At 44.3% G+C, this 26720-nt stretch overlaps 2 protein-coding genes across 7 annotated transcripts in view; both read right to left on the bottom strand.

Moving 5' to 3' along the window:
• Positions 1-1699: 1699 nt before the first annotated feature.
• fabp10b (fatty acid binding protein 10b, liver basic) lies at positions 1700-7026 on the bottom strand. Its single transcript, XM_077225196.1, has 4 exons — positions 6183-7026; positions 5876-6048; positions 1953-2042; positions 1700-1880 (listed from the first exon to the last, which is right to left on the bottom strand). Exons 1-4 carry the CDS (start codon positions 6247-6249, stop codon positions 1830-1832), a joined length of 381 nt encoding a protein of 126 aa, XP_077081311.1. The 5' UTR covers positions 6250-7026; the 3' UTR covers positions 1700-1829.
• A 989-nt stretch (positions 7027-8015) lies between these two features.
• slc9a1b (solute carrier family 9 member A1b) overlaps positions 8016-26720 on the bottom strand; it is a 38262-nt gene continuing 19557 nt past the window's right edge. Inside the window, exons 3-12 of one of the 6 annotated variants that reach the window (XM_077225189.1) lie at positions 18599-18849; positions 18302-18519; positions 17613-17815; positions 17399-17488; positions 17214-17284; positions 16515-16679; positions 9827-9923; positions 9194-9292; positions 9015-9087; positions 8016-8333 (exon numbers count right to left, since the gene is read on the bottom strand). In XM_077225189.1, coding sequence (XP_077081304.1) covers positions 8086-8333; positions 9015-9087; positions 9194-9292; positions 9827-9923; positions 16515-16679; positions 17214-17284; positions 17399-17488; positions 17613-17815; positions 18302-18519; positions 18599-18849 — 1515 coding nt within the window. In that variant the 3' untranslated portion in view covers positions 8016-8085. Of the gene's footprint in view, positions 8334-8537; positions 8940-8976; positions 9088-9193; positions 9293-9826; positions 9924-16514; positions 16680-17213; positions 17285-17398; positions 17489-17612; positions 17816-18301; positions 18520-18598; positions 18850-26720 lie in introns of those variants that run through there. The other 5 variants (XM_077225190.1, XM_077225191.1, XM_077225193.1 and 2 more) reach the window with 5 other exon arrangements.

Here is a 26720-nt window from a genome sequence, read left to right on the forward strand (position 1 = left end):
AGTGGTCCTTAAGTAGCACCAAATCATTGCTGGTCTAGAAGTAAGAACCGCTTACGTCAGCGGCTGAGGGCGGGGTTACCGTGACCAACAAGACAAACAGAAACTTGTGACCGCCATTTTTTAAATAGTAGCTAATCGTGCTAATAGCAGCTCGATTGTAATCTCCGTTAATGCACGTTACGGCGAGCTGCACGAACGTGCTGGATTCGCCGTGTTTGGATACCGATGTAGGTTTGCAAAGCCATGAGCATAAATAGTAACGCAACGACCGCCATTGTTGATGGAAGGCTTGTTCGAGATGCATCGGAGCAGCATAGACTGATCGGAGCTGCGGGAGTGTTTGGAGAGCATACGACTCCTTTTGCTTTTGGATCACTCTCGCAGTTCGAGATTCACAGTGCCGAACCATCTCGAAGAAGCCTGGTGTGTTTGTGTGTGCTGCGCTAGCGTTGCTGGGCAACATGATATGTATACAGTGACGTAAGATCCTGCTCTGTGATGGCTCTCTAGCCTGTGGAAAGGCAAACCGGTTCTTTGAAAGCTCGTCAGTTAAACCAACTCCGAACCGGCACTAGCTCTAGCTCTGAACCAGCACCTGGTTCTTGTTGGTGGAAAAGGGGTAATAGACACACTCCAGTAATGCACCCCTATAGACACACTCCAGTACTGCACCCTTATAGACACACTCCAGTACTGCACCCTTATAGACACACTCCAGTACTGCACCCCTATAGACACACTCCAGTATTGCACCCTTATAGACACACTCCACTAATGCACCCCTATAGACACACTCCAGTACTGCACCCCTATAGACACACACTCCAGTAATGCACCCCTATAGACACACTCCAGTACTGCACCCCTATAGACACACTCCAGTAATGCACCCCTATAGACACACTCCAGTACTGCACCCTTATAGACACACTCCAGTACTGCACCCCTATAGACACACTCCAGTACTGCACCCCTATAGACACACACCAGTACTGCACTCTTATAGACACACTCCAGTACTGCACCCCTATAGACACACTCCAGTACTGCACCCTTATAGACACACTCCAGTACTGCACCCTTATAGACACACTCCAGTACTGCACCCCTATAGACACACTCCAGTACTGCACCCTTATAGACACACTCCAGTATTGCACCCCTATAGACACACTCCTGTACTGCACCCCTATAGACACACTCCAGTACTGTACCCTTATAGACACACTCCAGTAATGCACCCCTATAGACACACTCCAGTACTGCACCCCTATAGACACACTCCAGTACTGCACCCCTATAGACAGACACACTCCAGTACTGCACCCTTATGGACACACTCCAGTACTGCACCCACAAATTGAGTTTCAATGAAACACATCCATGCTTTATTTATGAATATATATATACAGTAATAAAGCAGGACGACAGTTCAATCATCAAACTGTCCCCTATACTGTCCATTTGAAGACAACCGTGACTACAAAGGTTCCTATAAGACTGAAGATTGGAAATATGCTTAACCCTTTAGCTGTTTTCTCAACTAACTGCACAGTTTGGATGAAAGGTAAAAACAGAAAGTGTGACTCTGATCCTCCCTCCGTTTATTAACAGGAACCCAGAATAACACATTATTACACAATATATTTTACTAACAAGTGGTTTGGGGTCAATAATTTTTTTATCAAAGGTCAGAATAAAAACAAAGCACACAAACTAGTTTATTTCAATGACTAGAAGAAGGTTTTTAAAATAATAATTTTCTCAAAACAGACAGTAAAAAGGTTAAACTGTGGAAAGTTTAGAATCCAATAGTTCATCCGGTTGGATTAAACGCGGCGGCTTCTCCGGACGAGAGTCGCACTTCCAGCGGTGAGTGTCTGAAACCAGAGAGAAAGAGAGATGACACCAACTCTGTTCTGAAATACAGGAGTACATGATTCTCTTCTGACCTCGATCATCTCCTCGCCCTGGATCTCTCTCACGTGTGTGAATTTATCCGATTCAATCACGATCTTTCCATCGATGAGTCGAGCTATTGCCTGAAACCACAGAACAACTAATCAAATCTGATGAGCTGCTTGAAATATGACTGCAAAATAGCTGATTCGTGAATATATGAACACATACAGAGTCTGTATTATATCTGTGAACACACACACACTCCAGCACACGCTCTCACTCACGCACACACACACACACGCACACACACACACACACACACACACACACACACACACACACACACACACACACACACACACACACACACACACACACACACACACACAGGTGTGACGCAGGCCAGTTGTTGCTAGGTAACCACAGACAGCAGTTCTACACTCTCTACAGACTAATTAAAGGCAAGGTAGGTAGAAATCCCCAAAAATACTTTTTTCCAAATTTGTTTAAACTGTCTCTATATATCAATGCATAAATAAAATGTAAGTACTCTGGAAAAGAAATTATAAAAATCGAGTGTCTGCAGTCCTCTCAGGACTGCAATACAGTTTTTTCCAAATGCTAACACACTAAACTGACATGCCCAGCTCAATTATTTAAACTGACACACAGAGAGCAAAACCTCTTCTCAAGTCTCCCAAAGTCTAAACACATTTTCTGCTTTACACACATTTTGCAATTCAAAATGGCAATTTTTAAATGCACTGAACGCATAAGACACAACAATCTGACATAAAGTCACATGTTTGCCATTTCAAAACACTGCCATTTAAAATGACAATACATGAGCTAATTGGTTAATACATGTGCCAGCTGGCCAAACACCTCAATGGTTAATGGTTAACACTTCAATCAGGATGAAAGTACTATGAAAAGACCACAGGTGAGCACCTTTTTTTTTTACAACAGAAATGGAAGACGAGGAAGAGGAGGAGGAAGAGAAAGAGGAGGAGGAAGAGGAGGAGGAGGAGGAAGAGAAAGAGGAGGAGGAAGAGGAGGAGGAGGAAGAGGAGGAGGAAGAGAAAGAGGAGGAGGAAGAGGAGGAGGAGGAAGAGAAAGAGGAGTAGGAGGAGAAAGAGGAGGAGGAGGAGAAAGAGGAGGAGGAAGAGGAGGAGGAGGAGGAAGAGAAAGAGGAGGAGGAAGAGGAGGAGGAGGAAGAGGAGGAGGAAGAGAAAGAGGAGGAGGAAGAGGAGGAGGAGGAAGAGAAAGAGGAGGAGGAAGAGGAGGAGGAGGAAGAGGAGTAGGAGGAGAAAGAGGAGTAGGAGGAGAAAGAGGAGGAGGAGGAGAAAGAGGAGGAGGAAGAGGAGGAGGAGGAGGAAGAGAAAGAGGAGGAGGAAGAGGAGGAGGAGGAAGAGGAGGAGGAAGAGAAAGAGGAGGAGGAAGAGGAGGAGGAGGAAGAGAAAGAGGAGGAGGAAGAGGAGGAGGAGGAAGAGGAGGAGGAAGAGAAAGAGGAGGAGGAAGAGGAGGAGGAGGAAGAGAAAGAGGAGGAGGAAGAGAAAGAGGAGGAGGAAGAGGAGGAGGAGGAAGAGAAAGAGGAGGAGGAAGAGAAAGAGGAGGAGGAAGAGGAGGAGGAGGAGGAAGAGAAAGAGGAGGAGGAAGAGGAAGAGGAAGAAGAGAAAGAGGAGGAGGAAGAGAAAGAGGAGGAGGAAGAGAAAGAGGAGAGGAAGAGGAGGAGGAGGAAGAGAAAGAGGAGGAGAAAGAGAAAGAGGAAGAGAAAGAGGAGGAGGGGGAAGAGAAAGAGGAGGAAGAAAAGGAGGATGAGGAAGAGAAAGAGGAGGAGGAAGAGGAAGAGGAGGAAGAGAAAGAGGAATAGGAGGAGGGGGAAGAGAAGGAGGAGGATGAAGAGGAAGAGGAGGAGGAGGAGGAAGAGGAAGAGGAAAAGGAGGAAGAGGAAGAGTAGGAGCCTCTATAAGAGTTATTTTCAGCATGGCGGTGGAAGGTATACGACCGGCAGCCCTTTGTGCGCATGCCTCTTGTGCAGGCTATGGAAGAGGCATGAGGAGATTGATGTGTGTGTGATTCAGGGATGGATAAGGCACTCAAGGCGCTTCTTCCCTCGATGTCTGGCAAGGGAAGATATTGCCTGTGATGTGGCCTGTGATGTGGCCTGACCCAGGTGTGCGGCAAGATGCTGCCTAATTATTTTTCTTGCCTCTTTTTTTATTGACAACAGAACCGGAAGAGAATACAATGCTGAATTAAGTCATCGTTTTTGTTATTTTTGGAACAAAATGTATTTTCGATGCTTCAAAAAATTCTAACTAACCCACTGATGTCACATGGACCACATCAGACTGAATCTAAAATATCTTAAACTGTGTTCTGAAGATGAACGGAGGTCTTACGGACTTGGAACGACATGAGGGTGAGTCATTAATGACCTAATTTTCATTTTTGGGTGAATTAACCCTTTATGGCCTGTTTACGGTGTGTTTTATCCGGGTTTTCGCCTGGAAGGCTCTATAGAAATCTGGCATCCTATTGAACGAAGTTAAACTGAGTGTGTACACAGACACCAGAATGAAGGCGTTCACAATAACGTTCATCCGGCAGTAATACAGTACCTTCAGTTCACGTTCGCCAAAAATATGAACGAGCTCATGAACTATCGTTCAATGAACGCGTTTCAGGCACAACACTGCAGATACAACATAAAGACATAGGTAAACATATGTAGAGCACATAACAACAAACCAAACGCGAAGAAACGGAGCAGGTAGAGTTCACGGTGAACATAGGAACAAAGTGTAGGCAGAGGGTAAAGCTAGGTATAAAAATAGATCCCCTAAACATTTTAACCTAAAGTTAGATTTGGTGAAATTAAACAAAACAGCTTTCAACTGCTATTTATGGTCTCAACCCTGGCTCACTAACAGTAACGTTATACCAGTCGACACCAAAGTTACACCGTCATAGCTAAGCCAGTATAACGTTAGTTATGCTACGTAACGTTAGGTAGCTACGTGTGCTAGTGATACATGCTTCATGAACAAATAAATGCCATCAAAATGAAAACAGCAAGATTACCTGTCCAGCAGAAATAAAGCCATCATGGAGTCACTTTTCAGCCCCTTGAGAATGAGATCGTCAGTTGTCGCCACCGCTGGAAAGCCACGCCGATATTGACTCTCGTATGATTTCTTTATTTATCCAAAGACTTTTTGTTCATAGCCTTTTCAAATACTGTCTTCCTTTTTTTTTTACTTGTTTGACTTCGCTGCCTCTATATGCAGGTACTGAGAATTTTGACTGTTCTTTCTCTGCCATAATTGTTATTACTAGCTTCCGTGCCTCTTCAAACGTGTGCGCGCGTGTGGGCTGCTCCTGTATCAGCAGAGGTGGTATCCATGGTAGCGAGGGAGAGTGACAGTCGCACCAGCCAATCATTTCTTTCGTCCCGAATGGAATAATGAGCTGTGTTTATTACAGTCCTGAGAGGACTACAGACACTCGATTTTTATCATTTATTTTCCAGAGTACTTACATTTTAATTATGCATTGATACATAAAGACAGTTTAAACAAATTTGGAAAAAAGTATTTTTGGGGATTTCTACCTACCCTGCCTTTAACTACTTTCTCTTCCAATTACTGTTTGCTTAAATAAAACAGTTTTTTAGTCATTCGGACTTGTTTCTCGATATTAAAGTCACTTTATCAAATGCTTCAAACAGCGATCACAATATCAGAGATAAACTGAGGCTGATTTATCATGTTTCAGCACATAATACATTCAATAAATACATTTACATCAATTCATCTCACAATCGGACAAAAACAACAGTAAAACTCTATATATACAGGCCAATTTACGCACATTTACATTCTTTTTTCAGGAAGAATGGGTTGATTTCAGACATGAATGAAGAGTTATGATAAATGTGTCCTAGCGACTGTAAAAGTGACTGAATGACCTTGATCTTCTTGCCGTCCATGGTGTTGAATTCGCTCTCAGTGCCGATGGTGAAGGTGTTTGTGTTGCTCCTGAGGGCTGTTTTCACACAGATGCTGAATTCATCTCCGTTCTGCTCAATCGTTGTCAGAGGTTTCACTTCTTTCATCATTTTAATGTAAATCTCTGGAGCCGCTGCGTTCATAAAAACACGTTGCACCTCACTTTCATTACATATGAACAACAACTTTAGAAACGTTCAAATTAAAAGAAAACCAGAAGACTGACATACTGAAACCGAATGTATTAAATAAGGGTTATATACTCACATATGGCTCTGAGAAACGCCTCTGGATTCTCCTGTTCACACAGTTTCCAGCTTCCACTAAAGTCCATGATTCCTTTCTTTGACTGTAGATCTGAGATCTGATTCTGATGATGATGTGCGAGTCTGTTTGTGATGGTTTCCTTAATTATGTCTCAGGAGCTTCATGTTTGAGTCTCAAATGAGTCTCTCTGGGCTTCACGTGCACATTAAAGATCAAACATGCCACTTATTATGAAATAAACCATATATGTCCAGAAATTCCTATAAAACCAACGTCCATCCATATTCCTCAAATCCAAAGTCGATGTCAGTCTGTTTCATTGAATTAAAATAAAAGTTTGGGGTCTGTAAGATATTTATTGTTTCTGAAAGTCTCTTCTGCTCACTAAAGCTGCATTTATTTGATCAAAAATACAATAAAAACAGTGAAATATTATTTCAATGTAAATCAGCTGTTTTCTGTGTGAATATATAGTAAAGTGTAATTTATTCCTGTGATCAAAGCTGAATTTTCAGCATCATTACTCCAGTCTTCAGTGTCACATGATCCTTCAGAAATCAGTATATGATTTGCTCAAAAAACCTCTATGATTATTATCAATGTTGAAAACAGCTTCAGATTTCAGAGGAAACTGATATACATTTTATTTTTCAAAATTCTTTGATGAATAGAATGTTCAACTTTCACATTATAAATGTCTTGACTGTTACTTTTGATAAATTTATATTTATCATTGATAAAAGCATTGATTTCTTAAAATAAAAAAGCTTTTAAACAGTTAGACGATAAACGAAGACGATGATAACAAACGAGTCGGACTGAAGTCTCAGTATAAAGTTTCTCAGAAACCGATGATCATCTTTAATAACACAAGATGTCACGAGTGGACGGCTGTTGTTACCAAACCTGTGGTGTGTGATAAACAAAACATGTTTGGATTCTTTTCAAAACAGGTAAAAATGTTATGAGGCGAAGTGAATAAATCTTTCAGATTTAGATAATCAAAAACAAACAAATGAGCATCATGTGACTCTTCATAGAGATTTTCATAAATTGAAGCACCAGATGTTCTTTGTAGAAACTGCCTTATATTTGAGCTTCTTCTGCTCACTCCAGGTGCATCATGGGATGCTTTTGAATGCTAGTGAAGGAGGAACATGTGAGGAGCAAGTCATGCTTTAGAAGCTTCTTGTCCATCTGCTAAAAAAGTCAAAATCTAATATAAAAATCTTCATAAAAAATAAGTTTTGTCCACAAAACTTGACTTCAGAATGTTTTAAGAGCAAAAGCAACATAAATTCATAAACAAGTTTGAAGAGTACATTGGCCATTTTAGCTAGCAATAAATACAGATGAAAACGTTTAGTGAGTGTATCACTGAAAGCAGGTCCGGAGGAGGTCAGAAATGCCTGTGGGCACATCACAAAAACATGAGGGTTAGCTATGGGAAGAATATAAACAAGCCACTGGGACTTGGCTGTGTTGTACCAAACAAACAGCTGCCTTCCTTCTCCTCTTCATTCGCCTGCATAACCCTAACCCTAACCATAACCATAACCCGCTGTCCTGCAGAGTTCAGCTCCAACCCTAATCTAACACACCTGAACAAGCTGATCAATGTCTTCAGGATTACTAAGGCTACAGGCAGGTGAGGGGGTTTTCAGGGTTAGAGCCAAACTCTTCAGGACAGCGAACATGCCTAGCCTAACCTAACCTGAAGATCTGAACACAAGAGTCATGGGATACGCATGTAAAACGCAGATAATACCAATTGTCTAGTACCAGGATACTAAAACAGGACAAGCGTGACACGTACGACATATGCACTCAGACCACTAGAAATAATAGTTTAATAATTTTCCACTGCAAAAAACACATATAAAATACAAACAAACAAGCATCCTCAGTCTTTCTGATGAAACAGCTCTTCCTCCTCCAGCAGGTTATGTGGACCCGGATCACTCAAACACCGAGGCAGGTTATGCTCCTCCACATCCAGAGCAAACGTCACGCTCAGCTTATGTCCTCGGCTGTCCGGGTTCTGGATCTGAGCGGATCCGTCGGTGTTCTGGCTTCTGGATCCGTCGGGCTTCTCAGGGTCTCCGAGGACTGACACTAGGACACTCGGCCTGGCTGTCTGACCTTGGCTATCTGGAAGACAACATTTCAAAACGTCATGCATCATTCTGTTACTGAATGACCTTGGAAACACCTGAGAAGGTCACCTGACTCAAGTGACCTTGGAAACACCTGAGAAGGTCACAAGACTCGAGTGACCTTGGAAACACCTGAGAAGGTCACCTGACTCAATTGACCCTGGAAACACCTGAGAAGGTCACCTGACTCGAGTGACCTTGGAAACACCTGAGAAGGTCACTTGACTCGAGTGACCTTGGAAACACCTGAGAAGGTCACCTGACTCAAGTGACCTCGGAAACACCTGAGAAGGTTACCTGACTCCAGTGACCCTGGAAACACCTGAGAAGGTCACCTGACTCGAGTGACCTTGGAAACACCTGAGAAGGTCACCTGACTCGAGTGACCTTGGAAACACCTGAGAAGGTCACCTGACTCGAGTGACCTTGGAAACATCTGAGAAGGTCACCTGACTCGAGTGACCCTGGAAACACCTGAGAAGGTCACCTGACTCAAGTGAACTTGGAAACACCTGAGAAGGTCACCTCACTCGAGTGACCCTGGAAACGCCTGAGAAGGTCACTTGACTCAAGTGACCCTGGAAACATCTGAGAAGGTCACCTGACTCAAGTGACCTTGGAAACACCTGAGAAGTCACCTGACTCGAGTGACCCTGGAAACACCTGAGATGGTCACCTGACTCGAAGCGGCCTCTCCGCACTGCAGGAGACTCGGAGCGATTAGCAGGAACCGTCAGAAAGTGGCTCATCTGGAAAAGTGACACTCTGAAATTACTGGCTTTTCCTTTGGCTTGAGCGTTTAAATACAGACAAATAAATAAAAGCATAACTTTCTTTCTTTCTTTTCTTACTCACCCGCCTCTCTATTTCCACACGCTGTTTCCTGATCCGCGTCTCGCTCCAGTCGTCTTCTGCAGCTTCAGGCATCAGTGTGTGTCTGCTGTACGAGCGCAGCTAACCACACACACACACACACACACACACACACACACACACACACACACACACACACACACACACACACACACACACACACACACACACACACAATAGTTACTTACACAGTCCAGTAAATAAGACTGCAGTGAACAGAGCAAGACACACACACATTCAAGCACTGAAGCACAGAATCCTAGCACACTGCTAAACTCACACAGTGCAGTACACACGTAATATCACCTGCTGCTTCTTTTGAAAAAATAGTGTAAAACACATTATACAAGCATAAAAATTTCAAACAAAATACTACATCAGGTGACCTCATAATGCATGTTTAATTCAGTGAGAGCTTTAGCAACACAAATGCACAATTATTTGTCATGCCAATAAAATTAAAAAAAAAAATTAATCTAAATCTGGCATAAATTACAAAAAAAGGTCATTTTGACCAATGAGTCAAGATGATGTTGAACCATGTCACCAAGGTATTCTACACAGAACATTCACACTGGCACAGAACACATGCAATCAGTATGTCGTGTGTCTCACTCTCTGTCGCGTCTTCTGCAGGTTTGCTCGCAGAATCTTTCTGATTTCTTCTTCTCGTTCTTTAGAGATGTTAATCGTCCTCCTGCTGCGCTGCTGTCTGCAGACACACACACATGCAGTGAGAAGCATGATGTTTATGTGCAGTGTGAGGAGTGTGATTTGAGGGTGTGCAGTGTGAGGAGTGTGTGCAGTGTGAGGAGTGTGTGCAGCGTGAGGAGTGTGTGCAGCGTGAGGAGTGTGTGCAGTGTGTGGAGCGTGATTTGAGGGTGTGCAGCGTGAGGAGTGTGTGCAGTGTGAGGAGTGTGATGTGACCGTGTGCAGTGTGAGGAGTGTGATGTGAGCGTGTGCAGTGTGTGAGGAGTGTGTGTAGTGTGAGGAGTGTGATGTGAACGTGTGCAGTGTGAGGAGTGTAATGTGAGTGTGTGCAGTGTGAGGAGTGTGTGCAGTGTGAGGAGTGTGTCCAGTGTGAGGAGTGTGATGTGAGTGTGTGCAGTGTGAGGTGCGCGTGTGCAGTGTGAGGTGAGCGTGTGCAGTGTGTGCAGTGTGAGGAGTGTAATGTGAACGTGTGCAGTGTGAGGAGTGTGATGTGAGCGTGTGCAGTGTGAGGAGTGTGTGCAGTGTAAGGAGTGTGTGCAGTGTGAGGAGTGTGTGCAGTGTGAGGAGTGAGTGCAGTGTGAGGAGTTTGATTTGAGTGTGTGCAGTGTGAGGAGTGTGTCCAGTGTGAGGAGTGTGTGCAGTGTGTGCAGTGTGAGGAGTGTGATGTGAGCGTGTGCAGTGTGAGGAGTGTGTGCAGCATGAGGAGTGTGTGCAGTGTGAGGAGTGTGTGCAGTGTGAGGAGTGAGTGCAGTGTGAGGAGTGTGTGCAGTGTGTGCAGTATCAGGAGAGTGTGCAGTGTGAGGAGTGTGATGTGAGCGTGTGCAGTGTGAGGAGTGTGTGCAGCATGAGGAGTGTGTGCAGCATGAGGAGTGTGTGCAGTGTGAGGAGTGTGTGCAGTGTGAGGAGTGTGATGTGAGCGTGTGCAGTGTGAGGAGTGTGTGCAGCATGAGGAGTGTCTGCAGTGTGAGGAGTGTGATGTTAGCGTGTGCAGTGTGAGGAGTGTGTGTAGTGTGAGGAGTGTGATGTGAACGTGTGCAGTGTGAGGAGTGTGATGTGAGTGTGTGCAGTGTGAGGAGTGTGTGCAGTGTGAGGAGTGTGAAGTGAGTGTGTGCAGTGTGAGGTGAGCGTGTGCAGTGTGAGGTGAGCGTGTGCAGTGTGAGGAGTGTGTGCAGTGTGTGCAGTGTGAGGAGTGTAATGTGAACGTGTGCAGTGTGAGGAGTGTGATGTGAGCGTGTGCAGTGTGAGGAGTGTGTGCAGTGTAAGGAGTGTGTGCAGTGTGAGGAGTGTGTGCAGTGTGAGGAGTGAGTGCAGTGTGAGGAGTTTGATTTGAGTGTGTGCAGTGTGAGGAGTGTGTGCAGTGTGTGCAGTGTGAGGAGTGTGATGTGAGCGTGTGCAGTGTGAGGAGTGTGTGCAGCATGAGGAGTGTGTGCAGTGTGAGGAGTGTGTGCAGTGTGAGGAGTGTGAGGAATGAGTGCAGTGTGAGGAGTGTGTGCAGTGTGTGCAGTATGAGGAGTTGGCAGTGTGAGGAGTGTGATGTGAGCGTGTGCAGTGTGAGGAGTGTGTGCAGAGTGAGGAGTGTGATGTGAGTGTGTGCAGTGTGAGGAGTGTGATGTGAGTGTGTGCAGTGTGAGGAGTGTGTGCAGTGTGAGGAGTGTGATGTAAGCGCGTGCAGTGTGAGGAATGTGTGCAGTGTGAGGAGTGTGTGCAGTGTGTGCAGTGTGAGGAATGTGTGCAGTGTGAGGAGTGTGTGCAGTGTGAGTGTGAGGAGTGTGTGCAGTGTGAGGAGTAAGTGCAGTGTGAGGAATATGTGCAGTGTGAGGAGTGTGATGTGAGCGTTTGCAGTGTGTGTGAGGAGCGTGATATGAGCGTGTGTAGTGTGTGTCAGGAGAGTGATGTGAGCGTTTTCAGTGTGTGTGAGGAGAGTGATGTGAGCGTGAGCAGTGTGTAAGGAGTGTGATGTGAGCTTGTGCATAGTGTTTTAGGAGAGTGATCTGAGCGTGTGCAGTGTGTGTGATGAGTGTGATGTGAGCGTGTGCAGTGTGTAAGGAGTGTGATGTGAGCGTGTGCATAGTGTTTTAGGAGAGTGATCTGAGCGTGTGCAGTGTGTGTGAGGAGTGTGATGTGAGCGTGTGCAGTGTGTGTGAGAAGAGTGATGTGAGCGTGAGCAATGTGAGGAGTGTGATGTGAGCATGTGCAGTTTGAGGAGTGTGTGCAGTGTGAGGAGTGTGAGGAGTGTGTCCAGTGTGAGGAGTGTGTGAAGTGTGAGGAGTGTGTGCAGTGTAAGGAGTGTGAGAAGTGAGTGCTGTGTGAAGAGTGTGTCCAGTGTGAGGAGTGTGTGCAGTGTGAGGAGTGTAATGTGAACGTGTGCAGTGTGAGGAGTGTGATGTGAGTGTGTGCAGTGTGAGGAGTGTGTGCAGTGTAAGGAGTGTGTGCAGTGTGAGGAGTGTGTGCAGTGTGAGGAGTGAGTGCAGTGTGAGGAGTTTGATTTGAGTGTGTGCAGTGTGAGGAGTGTGTCCAGTGTGAGGAGTGTGTGCAGTGTGAGGAGTGTGATGTGAGCGTGTGCAGTGTGAGGAGTGTGTGCAGCATGAGGAGTGTGTGCAGTGTGAGGAGTGTGTGCAGTGTGAGGAGTGTGAGGAGTGAGTGCAGTGTGAGGAGTGTGTGCAGTGTGTGCAGTATGAGGAGTGTGTGCAGTGTGAGGAGTGTGATGTGAGCGTGTGCAGTGTGAGGAGTGTGTGCAGCATGAGGAGTGTGTGCAGTGTGAGGAGTGTGTGCAGTGTGAGGAGTGTGTGCAGTGTGAGGAGTGTGAGGAGTGAGTGCAGTGTGAGGAGTGTGTGCAGAGTGAGGAGTGTGATGTGAGTGTGTGCAGTGTGAGGAGTGTGATGTGAGTGTGTGCAGTGTGAGGAGTGTGTGCAGTGTGAGGAGTGTGATGTAAGCGCGTGCAGTGTGAGGAATGTGTGCAGTGTGAGGAGTGTGGGCAGTGTGTGCAGTGTGAGGAATGTGTGCAGTGTGAGGAGTGTGTGCAGTGTGAGTGTGAGGAGTGTGTGCAGTGTGAGGAGTAAGTGCAGTGTGAGGAATATGTGCAGTGTGAGGAGTGTGATGTGAGCGTTTGCAGTGTGTGTGAGGAGCGTGATATGAGCGTGTGTAGTGTGTGTCAGGAGAGTGATGTGAGCGTGTGCAGTGTGTGTGAGGAGTGTGATGTGAGCATGTGCAGTTTGAGGAGTGTGTGCAGTATGAGGAGTGTGTGCAGTGTGAGGAGTGTGAGGAGTGTGTCCTGTGTGAGGAGTGTGTGCAGTGTGAGGAGTGTGAGGAATGTGTATAGTGTGAGGAGTGTGTCCAGTGTGAGGAATGTGAGTAGTGTGTCCAGTGTGAGGATTGTGAGGAATGTGTGCAGTGTGAGGAGTGAGTGCAGTGTGAGGAGTGTGTGCAGTGTGAGTGTGAGGAATGTGTGCAGTGTGCGGAGTGTGTGCAGTGTGAGGAGTGTGTGCAGTGTGAGGTTTGTATGCAGTGTGAGGAGTGTGATGTGAGTGTGAGGAGGGTGATGTGAGTGTGCAGTGTGTGTGACGAGCGTGTGCAGTGTGTGTGAGGAGCGTGATGTGAGCGTGTGCAGTGAGTGAGGAGAGTGATGTGAGCGTTTGCAGTGTGTGTGAGGAGCGTGATATGAGCGTGTGTAGTGTGTGTCAGGAGAGTGATGTGAGCGTGTGCAGTGTGTGTGAGGAGAGTGATGTGAGCGTGAGCACTGTGTAAGGAGTGTGATGTGAGCGTGTGCAGAGTGTTTTAGGAGAGTGATCTGAGCGTGTGCAGTGTGTGTGAGGAGTGTGATGTGAGCGTGTGCAGTGTGTGTGAGAAGAGTGATGTGAGCGTGAGCAATGTGAGGAGTGTGATGTGAGCATGTGCAGTTTGAGGAGTGTGTGCAGTGTAAGGAGTGTGAGAAGTGAGTGCTGTGTGAGGAGTGTGTCCAGTGTGAGGAGTGTGTGCAGTGTGAGGAGTGTGTGCAGTGTGAGGAGTGTGAGGAGTCTGTCCAGTGTGAGAAGTGAGTGCAGTGTGAGGAGTGTGTGCAGTGTGAGGAGTGAGTGCAGTGTGAGGAATATGTGCAGTGTGAGGAGTGTGATGTGAGCGTTTTCAGTGTGTGTGAGGAGAGTGATGTGAGCGTGTGCAGCGTGTGTGAGGAGTGTGATGTGAGCGTGTGCAGTGTTTTAGGAGATTGATGTGAGCGTGTGCAGTGTGTGTGAGGAGTGTGATGTGAGCGTGAGCACTGTGTAAGGAGTGTGATGTGAGCGTGTGCAGAGTGTTTTAGGAGAGTGATCTGAGCGTGTGCAGTGTGTGTGAGGAGTGTGATGTGAGCGTGTGCAGTGTGTGTGAGAAGAGTGATGTGAGCGTGAGCAATGTGAGGAGTGTGATGTGAGCATGTGCAGTTTGAGGAGTGTGTGCAGTGTAAGGAGTGTGAGAAGTGAGTGCTGTGTGAGGAGTGTGTCCAGTGTGAGGAGTGTGTGCAGTGTGAGGAGTGTGTGCAGTGTGAGGAGTGTGAGGAGTCTGTCCAGTGTGAGAAGTGAGTGCAGTGTGAGGAGTGTGTGCAGTGTGAGGAGTGAGTGCAGTGTGAGGAATATGTGCAGTGTGAGGAGTGTGATGTGAGCGTTTTCAGTGTGTGTGAGGAGAGTGATGTGAGCGTGTGCAGCGTGTGTGAGGAGTGTGATGTGAGCGTGTGCAGTGTTTTAGGAGAGTGATGTGAGCGTGTGCAGTGTGTGTGAGGAGTGTGATGTGAGCGTGTGCAGTGTGTGTGAGAAGAGTGATGTGAGCGTGAGCAGTGTGAGGAATGTGAGGAGTGTGATGTGAGCATGTGCAGTTTGAGGAGTGTGTGCAGTGTGAGGAGTGTGTGCAGTGTGAGGAGTGTGAGGAGTGTGTCCAGTGTGAGGAGTGTGAGGAATGTGTGCAGTGTGAGGAGTGTGTCCAGTGTGAGGAATGTGAGGAGTGTGTGCAGTGTGAGGAGTGTGAGGAATGTGTGCAGTGTGAGGAGTGTGTCCAGTGTGAGGAATGTGAGGAGTGTGTCCAGTGTGAGGAGTGTGAGGAATGTGTGCAGTGTGAGGAGTGAGTGCAGTGTGAGGAGTGTGTGCAGTGTGAGGAGTGTGAGGAATGTGTGCAGTGTGAGGAGTGAGTGCAGTGTGAGGAGTGTGTGCAGTGTGAGGAGTGTGAGGAATGTGTGCAGTGTGAGGAGTGAGTGCAGTGTGAGGAGTGTGTGCAGTGTGAGGAATGTGAGGAGTGTGATGTGAGCATGTGCAGTTTGAGGAGTGTGTGCAGTATGAGGAGTGTGTGCAGTGTGAGGAGTGTGAGGAGTGTGTCCTGTGTGAGGAGTGTGTACAGTGTGAGGAGTGTGAGGAATGTGTATAGTGTGAGGAGTGTGTCCAGTGTGAGGAATGTGAGGAGTGTGTCCAGTGTGAGGAGTGTGAGGAATGTGTGCAGTGTGAGGAGTGAGTGCAGTGTGAGGAGTGTGTGCAGTGTGAGTGTGAGGAATGTGTGCAGTGTGCGGAGTGTGTGCAGTGTGAGGAGTGTGTGCAGTGTGAGGATTGTATGCAGTGTGAGGAGTGTGATGTGAGTGTGAGGAGGGTGATGTGAGTGTGCAGTGTGAGGAGTGTGATGTGAGCGCGTGCAGTGTGTGAGGAGCGTGTGCGGTGTGTGTGAGGAGCATGATGTGAGCGTGTGCAGTGTTTGTGAGGAGCATGATGTGAGCGTGTGCAGTGTGTGTGACGAGCGTGTGCAGTGTGTGTGAGGAGCGTGATGTGAGCGTGTGCAGTGAGTGAGGAGAGTGATGTGAGCGTGTGCAGTGTGTGTGAGGAGCGTGATGTGAGAGTGTGCAGTGTGTGTGAGGAGAGTGATGTGAGCGTGTGCAATGTGTGTGAGGAGCGTGATGTGAGCGTGTGCAGTGAGTGAGGAGAGTGATGTGAGAGTGTGCAGTGTGTGTGAGGAGCGTGATGTGAACGTGTGCAGTGTGTGAGGAGCGTGATGTGAGCGTGTGCAGTGTGTGTGAGGAGCGTGTGTGTGAGGAGATTGATGTGAGCGTGTGCAGTGTGTGTGAGGAGCGTGATGTGAGCGTGTGCAGTGAGTGAGGAGAGTGATGTGAGCGTGTGCAGTGTGTGTGAGGAGCGTGATGTGAGCGTGTGCAGTGAGTGAGGAGAGTGATGTGAGCGTGTGCAGTGAGTGAGGAGAGTGATGTGAGCGTGTGCAGTGAGTGAGGAGAGTGATGTGAGCGTGTGCAGTGTGTGTGAGGAGCGTGATGTGAGCGTGTGCAGTGAGTGAGGAGAGTGATGTGAGCGTGTGCAGTGAGTGAGGAGCGTGATTTGAGCGTGTGCAGTGAGTGAGGAGAGTGATGTGAGCGTGTGCAGTGTGTGTGAGGAGCGTGATGTGAGCGTGTGCAGTGAGTGAGGAGAGTAATGTGAGCGTGTGCAGTGAGTGATGAGCGTGATTTGAGCATGTGCAGTGTGTGTGAGGAGCGTGATGTGAGTGTGTGCAGTGTGTGTGAGGAGCGTGATGTGAGCGTGTGCAGTGTGTGTGAGGAGCGTGAAGTGAGCGTGTGCAGTGTTAGGAGTGTGTGGAAACTAACAGTATGGCCGATGCAGTGCCCAGACTGGCTGAACTGTTGCTCTCCAGCAGCATCAAGGCCTGTTTGAGCTCCATCTTATTGTAGAAAGAGATGAGCTTGGGTTCCTGCGATCGCTCTCCAGTGATCAGACACCGCTTGATGTAACGCTTATTAAAGCGATTCAGCCTGCAGATGAACACGCATCAAAAAATAGAACGTTTACAAGATCTTAAATACAAGAGTTCAGTCTGTAAACACCTTGCATCATTTACTCGCCCTTATGTCTCCTGCACGCAGTTAGATACATCAGATAAATGCTAATAAAGCGTCACTGTTTTTGGCCTTCAAAACTATTTTGACCAAAACTGACATTCATTTTTTGCAGAATATTTCAGTAAATCACTATGTTTGGCATTATTTTTCTGTAGAGTACAAAAGAAGAAACCCAACAGACCAAATTTAAGTTGTTATTCACGGTTCAAAGCTTCTGAGAATCAAGGCCTCTACAGTTCATAAAACTCATTTGCAGATTAAACCAAATTGCATGTACTTGGGATTTACGAATCGATATGGGTACTCAATATGTTTTTTGAAGAGCATCTGGTAACTGTATGGAAAAGCAGTGTGAACACTGATTCACAACATGAGGATAAAGAGTAAACTATGACAGGATTTTCAGTTTCAGCTGGACTTTTCCTTCAATGCTGGTCTGAAACGCACTTGTCCCTCCAGTGATGATGTCCGTAGTGTCCGCACACGCCCTCTATTCCAGTTAGCAAAAGTTCCAGAAACTGGTGGAGACACAAAACAGGAGCATTTAACATTTTAATCATCCATTAACCATCCAGCCGAGCAGTTTTCGGCTACATCACGTGTTTCTCAGTCTTTGAGGTCAGGTACACTACCTGAGTGTGAATCTCCTCATTTATTGAACTTTTACTTTGTTTCCTCTTCTTGACGGCCAGAAGGTCAACGAGGGGTCGAATCGTCATTCCCTAAAAACATCAGCAGGTTGATGGTGATCACGTGACAGAAGCCGATATGCCAGAAACCACTGCCTACTCCTACAAATGGATGGATATCTTTCAGCTAAAGGGAGTGAGTGTCCAATTCTCTCACCTGCACAAACACAGTGAAGAAGATGACAGTGATGATGGCGGTGAGAAACATGTCCTTCATGGGAAAGTCGTCACTGGACAACAGGAACGCCAGCGAGAAGGCGATCGCGCCCCTCAAGCCCCCGTACGCCACAATGAACTGATCCTTCCCACTCAGCTTCACCATGCGGTACTTATTAATGATGTACGTTAAACCGATCACACCTGCATGACACACCAACACACAAAACTCACAGCTTACAGACAGATTAGATCTAGAAATATGCAAAACAGACCAATAAAGGCTTAACCCTATTTTCAAGGAATTTTATTTTTTAAGGTTTTGTACAAGGGTTGGGTCAGACACCAATCACACGTATCTGTTAGCTACACTCTACTGTTCAAAAGTTTGGAATGATAAAAAAATAATTGTTTCTGAAAGAGTGTCTTCTGCTCACCGAGGCGGCCTTTATTTGATCATAAATAAAGTAAAAACAGTGAAATATTATTCCAATGTAAATCAGCTATTTTCTATGTGAAAACATAGTAAAGTGTATAAAATTTTCAGCATTATTACTCCAGTCCTCAGTTTCACATGATACTTTAGAAATCATTCTAATATGCTGATTTACAGCTCAATAAAGATGTCTGATTAGACCCATTGGATGTTCCTGATAAACTCTAACTAGAGTAGCACGAGGAGACGCTCACCCAGAACCCTGGACAGCAGGCAGAGGACGATGGTGATGGTGACAAACATCCAGTTCCAGGTGTGCGGCCCGGCCACCGTCGACACGCCCAAGAAGATGAAGATCAGAGTCTCGCTCACGCTGCTCCACATTTTCAGGAAGTACTTGATGGTGGTATAGGATTTGTGGGAAATGTTGGCCTCCACGTAGGGCCGCATCACCACCCCACACGCGATGAGCCTGAGAACCGCACGGAAACCCCAGCGTGAGACACAAGCACAGACTCTGGGCTCATTAGCACTGGGAACGTCAGACTCACGCCATGATGCCGGACAGGTGGAAGACCTCGGCAGACAGATACGCCATGTAACTGTAGAGGAAGACGAAGAGCGGCTCGATCACACGCGTGTGTGCCGTGAAGCGTGAGGTGAAGGCCGCTAGAACGCCGTACACACCCCCCACCATCACTCCGCCCAGCGACACCACGAAGAAACACACAACACCCAAAAACACATTGAGAGCCGTCACCTCGCCTACGTGCGCAAACTCCTCGAACAGGTGATACAGGACCTGAAGAAAACACATTTACGTTAGCTCATGAATAAACATTGACCTCCCTCATATCACATATGACGAGAAGAAAGAAGACATTTGAATGAGGATTTGACCTTCTTCGCCATGTGACTCTGATGATGTGGTGTCAGATGAACCCTGATAGCTGATGGGATTGATGGAGATCCAACAGGAAACACATGACGAAACTACAGCAGACCAGCGTTCTCTGATCTCAGATGCCACAATTTTTTTTAAACTGTTACAGTGCATCCAGAAAGTATTCACAGTGCTTAACTTTTTCCACGTTTTGTTATGTTACAGCCTTATTCCAAAATGGATTCAATTCATTATTTTCCTCAAAATTCTACAAACAATACCCCATAATGACAAGTGAAAGAAATTTGTTTGAAATCTTTGCAAATTTATTAAAAATAAAAACAAGACTTTCGGTTTAAGGATGGCGTGAGTAGACGCACGTGATTGTAGCTCCCGACCTCTTTCGTTCATTTAATCATTTTTTACGATATTTATTCACTACAATTGACTATCTGGCACCTGAAATTACTTGAAATAACGGTGGAGCAAAAATGACAATCAGAAAGCAACTTCGGAATAAAACTGGCGACAAAGACGGTGAAGCTTCGAGCAAGACCGACGATATGGCGCCACCCCCTGAGGGCTTAACGGCTTTACCCGAAGATCTCGAAAGGCTTCGGTCAGTGCTGCTTTCTGATATGACGCAAGTAGTTCACTCTCTTTTAAAAACAGAACTGGCAGGTGCACTGTCACCTGTGAATGCGACATTGGAACAAGTTAAAGCATATTACGAAGCTCATGACGAACGACTTCGCGAGGTTGAAGATGGCCCAAATGACTACAGTGATAGGCTGCTGAATGTCGAGGCTTCAATGGATGCGTTACTGAAGGAGAACGTATCACTGAAGGAAAAGCTGGACGACCTCGAAAATCGCTCTCTGAGATCTAATATGAGAGTTGTGGGCATTCCCGCAAAGTTGGAAGGACAAGACCCGATTAAATTTATGACTGATTTTTTTGAGGAAGTACTGGGGAAAGAATTCTTCACAAGTCCTCTTGTTCTTTCTTGTGCCCACCGAGTCGGACCCAACCTAACCAACGATACAAGGGCCAATCAGACCAAACCCAGAGTGTTTCTGGTTCTTTTTCACTACTTCCAGGACAAACATTGCATCCTCAGATTCAGTAAGCAACAGTGAGAGTTGCTCTTTCGCGGACGCCGGGTGTTTTTCCACCAGGATCTCAGCGCTGAGTTGGGGAAGAAGCGAGCGGCGTTCAAAGTCGTGAAGTCTCGGCTCTACGAAAAGGGAGTCAGATTTGGTCTCTTGTACCCTGCAAGGCTCCGGGTTACTCACGAAGGGAAAACACACTTGTTCAGCACGCCAGAAGAAGCCAACGAGTTCTACCGTTCAAATTGGGGTGAAGAATAATGTGCAAAGACATTCCTTTTGCCTCGGTAAGGGGGTGAGGAAGAGTTAGAAAAAAATAGTTTTTTTTTATTTGTTTTGTTTTTTGTTTTTTTCATATGGTTCCATAGACTTTAATTAAACAGACTCATACCGTAACTATGTTCCAACACAATGTTGCGCTGGACTTATGGCTATAAAATCGTGCATTCCTTTTCTCACCCTTTCTTTTTCTTTCTCTCTCTTATTATTATTATTATTATTTTATTTAATAATAAAATATTATTAACCTGCGACGGTTCGCAGCACATCGCCTGAAGCAACGATCATCGTGTCTGGACCGCTTCCCACGTACCGACTAGGACAAGAAAGGTTCAGTAGATTATTTGCTCTAAATGAATGGTTAATGTCATGGTGTAATGAACAGAAACTGCTCTTTGTAAATAATTGGAATCTGTTCTGGGAGCGACCTAGGCTCTACCGTGCTGATGGCCTGCACCCCAGCAGAATCGGAGCGGCTGTTCTGTCGGACAACTTCTCCAAGACGTTACACACCATATGACTAGTAAGTCAAAGTCCAAATCACAGTCTTTGCTGTCCCAACTTAATTGATATAAGTAGTGTAGAACATTATATAGAAACTGTGTCTATTCCTCGCTTAGTGAGGCCAAACAATAAATCTAGTGTAGGATCTAGCAAAAATCTTATTGTAATTAAACCAGAAAATCTAAATATCAGTGAACAAAAACAATTTCTAAAGCTAGGTCTTCTAAACATTAGATCGCTCACACCTAAGGTGGTTATTGTAAATGAAATGGTCACAGATAATAGTTTCGATGTACTTTGCCTTACTGAAACCTGGCTTAAACCAAATGATTATTTCGGTCTAAATGAGTCCACTCCACCAGGATACTGTTATAAGCATGAGCCCCGTCTGATCGGTCGTGGCGGCGGTGTTGCAACAATCTATAGAGATATTCTAAATGTTACTCAGAAAACAGGTCACAGGTTTAATTCTTTTGAAGTACTTGTGCTATATGTTACGCTCTTAGATGTAAGAAACAAATCCATATTATCTCTAGCCTTGGCTACCCTATATAGACCTCCAGGGCCCTATGCTGACTTCCTAAAAGAGTTGGCATACTTTCTCTCAGATCTATTGGTCAATGTCGATAAAGCAATAATTGTTGGAGACTTTAACATACACAAATGATAGATAGATAACATACACAAATGACATAGATAATACAAATGATACGTTAGGGGCTGCCTTTACAGATTTCTTAAACTCCTTTGGGGTCACGCAAAACGTCAGTGGTCCCACTCATCGTCTAAATCATACACTAGACTTAATTATATCATATGGAACCAATCCAACTGATATAAATATTATACCGCAAAGTGACGATCTCACTGATCATTACATGGTATCTTGCGTAATACGTACTGCTGAAATTTGTCATGTTGCGCCACGTTATCGACCAGGCAGAACAATCGTTCCAACCACTATAGATAGATTCTCAAATAGCTTACCTGATCTATCTCAGCTGCTCAGTGAACCCAAACAAACAGATGAACTAGAGGAAATGACTAGCAGTTTGAGCACCATGTTCTCTAGTACACTAGATATTGTTGCACCAATTAGACTAAAAAAGGTTAGAGAGAAAACTAAAGCACCATCGTACAACAGTGCTACGCATGTTATCAAGAGAGAAACTCGTAACTTAGAGCGTAAATGGAAACAAACTAATTTAGAGGTCTTTAGAATCGCGTGGAAAGACAGTATGTCACGTTATAAAAAGGCTCTAAAAGCAGCCAGGGCTGAGCATCTCCGCAAACTAATAGAAAATAACCAAAATAATCCAAGGTTTTTATTCAACACCGTGGCTAGACTAACAAATAAACAAACATCACCAGAGCAAAATATTCCGTTACAATATAGTAGTAATGATTTAATGAATTACTTCGATGAGAAAATAGAAAGCATCCGAAACACAATTGTAAATATACAATCCTCTATGATGTCTTATGATTCAGCCTCAATTATGGCCCCTCTAGAACAACTACACCGCTTTACAACTATAGGACAGGAAGAGCTAAATAAACTTATCATTGCATCTAAACCAACAACATGTTTATTAGATCCAATACCCACTAAACTACTGAAAGAAGTGTTACCTGTAGTGGAAGAGCCTCTTCTTAATATTATTAACTCATCTTTATTTTTAGGTCATGTTCCAAAAATATTCAAGCTGGCAGTAATAAAACCTCTCATTAAGAAACCGCAATTAGATCCAAATAACTTAGCAAATTACAGACCCATCTCAAATCTTCCATTTATGTCTAAAATACTAGAAAAAGTTGTGTCAGCTCAATTGTGCTCTTTCTTGCAAGAAAATGATATCTATGAAAAATTCCAGTCGTGATTCAGACCGCATCATAGCACAGAAACTGCGCTAGTTAAAATTACAAATGATTTACTTTTAGCTTCTGACCAAGGCTGTATCTCAATACTAGTTCTACTCGATCTTAGCGCTGCGTTCGACACTATAGATCATAAAATACTCTTGGATCGACTACAAAACTACACTGGTGTTCAGGGACAGGCATTAAGCTGGTTTAGATCGTACTTATCAGACCGTTACCATTTTGTCTGTTTAAATGGGGAAAAATCAAAGATAACGTCAGTAGACTATGGAGTGCCGCAAGGATCGGTGTTAGACCCTCTGCTATTCTCAATATACATGCTGCCACTTGGTAATATTATAAGAAAACATGGAATTAATTTCCACTGTTATGCTGATGACACTCAATTATATATCTCATCACGACCATATGAAAACAATAACTTATCTAAATTGACAGAGTGTCTAAATGATATAAAATGCTGGATGACGTGTAATTTCCTGCTATTAAATTCAGATAAAACGGAGGTACTACTTATTGGTCCAAAAAGCTACCCTCAAAATCCCTTACAATACAACTTTAATTTAGAAGGATGTCCTGTTACTTTATCCACTACAGTAAAAGACCTGGGTGTTATACTAGACCGCAACTTGAGTTTGAAAATCATATTTCATATATTACAAGAACAGCCTTTTCCACCTTAGAAACATTGCTAAGCTACGTAACATGCTATCTGTTTCTGATGCAGAAAAGTTAGTTCAGGCATTCATGACCTCGAGACTAGATTATTGTAATGCTTTATTAGCTGGTTGTCCTGCATCCTCAATAAACAAGCTACAGTTAGTGCAAAATGCAGCCGCTAGAGTTCTTACTAGATCAAGAAAATATGATCATATAACACCAATTTTATCATCTCTACACTGGTTACCTATTAAGTTACGTATTAATTACAAAGTATTCCTACTGACCTATAAAGCCCTAAATGGTTTAGCTCCTGGGTATTTAACAGACCTTCTATCGCCATACAATCCATCGCGCTCTTTAAGATCACTAAATTCGAGGCTTCTGGTCATTCCTAGGATATCTAAGTCGACTAAAGGAGGGAGGGCGTTCTCACATTTAGCTCCTAAACTCTGGAATAGCCTTCCTGATATTGTTCGAGACTCAGACTCGCTGTCCCAGTTTAAAACTAGATTAAAGACGCATCTCTTTAACCAAGCATTCACTTAATGCTTAACCTTTAATACTACTGCTGAATCAGTTCGAATGCATTAACATTATGAACATCAGCTATACTAATTATTTCCCATCTGCCTTTCTGCTGTTATCTCGGGACGCTAGTCCCGAGGTAAATAGCGTTCGTCAGCTCCAGTTTGTATCCAGCCTCTCACGGAGACTTCAGATGCCCCAACGCCTGTGAAGAGACGACTCGACGCCTGTGAAGAGACGACTCAAAGCCGGCGATATGTTATGCCATAAATTAATACATGATTAACTGACTGTATTTTTCTATGTACATTTCCGAAATGCACTTTCTGTAAAGCTGCTTTGAGTAAATGTGTATTGTGAAAAGCGCTATACAAATAAATTTGAATTGAATTGAATTGAATTGATTTTATTTATTTTTATTATTATTTTTTTTTTTCCGGCAGGATAGCATATAATTTGACACCGGTTTGACCCTAGTTTTATAAGGGGGCTGCACTTACATTGTACATGACTTAACTTGCTGATTCGCATTCTTTGGAAGTTTTTCGTTATGTTGTATCTGCGATCATCCTCAGTTGGGGAATTAGATCTAGGAATAGTATGTTTTTGGTTGGGAGGGAGGGGCGGTTGGCAGCATTGTTTACCTCTGGTTTCTTGTATCTTATTTTTGTCATTTACAATTCATGGCTACAATTTGCTTTAGATTGAACCCAAGCATGATTTTAATTTATGTATCGTACAGTTAATATAGGTGATGATGATAGAGGTCACCCTGTGAGACTTATGACATGGAATGTCAGGGGTTTAAATGGTCCTGTTAAAAGAGCCAAGGTTTTCTCCCATCTTAAATCTTTCAAACCAGATATATTGTCTTTACAAGAAACACATTTGAGACTCAGTGACCACAATAGAATTCATAAGATATTGCTTAGTCAAATTTTTCATTCCAAATTTAATAGCAGATCAAGAGGTGTGGCAACTTTAATTAATAAGAGAGTACAGTTTATACCTTTGAACACAATCTGTGACCCTAATGGTCGTTACATTATTGTATCTGGGTCTCTTTTTCAAGTCCCAGTGGTTTTAGTTAATGTTTACGCTCCCAATTGGGACGATGTTCAGTTTGCAAATAGTCTCCTATCGATAATTCCCAAGCTTTATACACATCATTTTTTATTTGCTGGGGATTTAAATTGTGTTTTCGATCCTCAGCTGGATAGATCCAGCACTTGTAGTAATGTTTCTGATATGGCAATGGCCTTTTCTCTATTAAGCAACAGAATGGCTGTGTAAATCCTTGGAGATTCTTAAACCCGTTGACTAGACAATTCTCCTTTTATTCCCATGTCCATCATTCCTTTTCTAGACTAGATTATTTTTTTGTAGACAACTTGTTTATATCAATGGTCAATAAAGTTGACTACTCAGCTGGGCAGTCATGGCCTAATGGTAGCAGAGTTGGACTGGTGACCCAAAGGTTGCTGGTTCAATTCCAGTACCGGCAGGAATATGACTGAGGTGTCCTTGAGCAAGGCACCTAACCCCCCAATCGCTCCCCGGGCGCCACTCAAGGCTGCCCGCTGCTCCGGGTGTGTGTATCCACGTTTGCAGTGTGTGTGTGTACACTACTCACTACTCTGCTCCTAATGTGTGTGCACTTACTTGGATGGGTTAAATGCAGAGGTCAAATTCCAAGTATGGGTTACCATACTTGGCCATCACATGTCACTTTCACTTTCACTTTCACTTTCACTATAGTTGTATCCGATCGTGCACCTGTGGTGCTGGACCTGCACTTCCCTTTGAACATCACAGAATGACCAGTCTGGGCATTTAATCCATTATTGCTATCCAATGATAAATTCTGTAACTTTTTCTCATCTAGTATAGATTTTTTTCTGGAATGCAATAGAATAGAAACAGTGTCTTACTCGTTACTCTGGGAGACTTTAAAGGCTTACTTGAGGGGTCAAATAATTTCTTATACATCGTATGCTAACAAAGAACGTAAGAAGGAACTGCAAACACATTCACAATCCATATTAGATTTAGACAGACAATATTCTGAATCACCCACAGCTAAATTACATAAAAAAAGAGTTGACTTGCAGACAAAGTTTAATTTTTTATCCACTTCTCATGCAGAACAATTGATAATGAGGACGCGTGGTCTTTACTATGAATATGGAGACAAATCAAGTCGGCTCTTGGCTCATCAGCTGAAACGTCAAACTGCCTCTCGACTTATTTCTCGGATAAAAGACTCAAATCAAAATTTAGTTAGCAACCCAAAAGAAATTAATACAATATTCAAAAACTTTTACTCCTCATTATATACTTCTGAATTTCCTTCAGATACAATGGATATTGAACATTTCTTAAACAATCTGGATATTCCTACTTTGCAGTCAGATAGGGCAGTGGATTTAGAACGTGACCTCGAGATTGAAGAAATTAGTAAGGATCTTTTAGTAATTTTCTTTATTTTTCTTTATTCTTTCTTTTAATTTTCTAAAGGATTTCTTGTAAATCCTTTAGTAATTTTATCCAGGAGTACAATCTGGATAAAATTAAATCCGAATGGGAAGTTGAACTGGGCATAATTTTGTCTGAGGCTTTTTGGAGGGAGGCATGTAAAAAAGGTCCACTCATCATCATCCTGTCTTAGGTTAGGGCTCATACAATTTAAAGTGCTTCACAGGGTTCACTTGAGCAAGGAATGGTTAGCGAGAATATATCCTGGGTTAGATGCAGCCTGTGATTGATGCTCTTTCTCTCCAGCCAGTCAGACACATACATTCTGGTCTTGCTCCTTTCTAAATAGTTAAT

The sequence above is a fragment of the Siphateles boraxobius genome, unplaced genomic scaffold (assembly GCF_051911475.1).
Source record: "Siphateles boraxobius isolate OS27281-9 unplaced genomic scaffold, OSU_SipBor_1 128, whole genome shotgun sequence".
Lineage (NCBI taxonomy): Eukaryota > Metazoa > Chordata > Actinopteri > Cypriniformes > Leuciscidae > Siphateles > Siphateles boraxobius.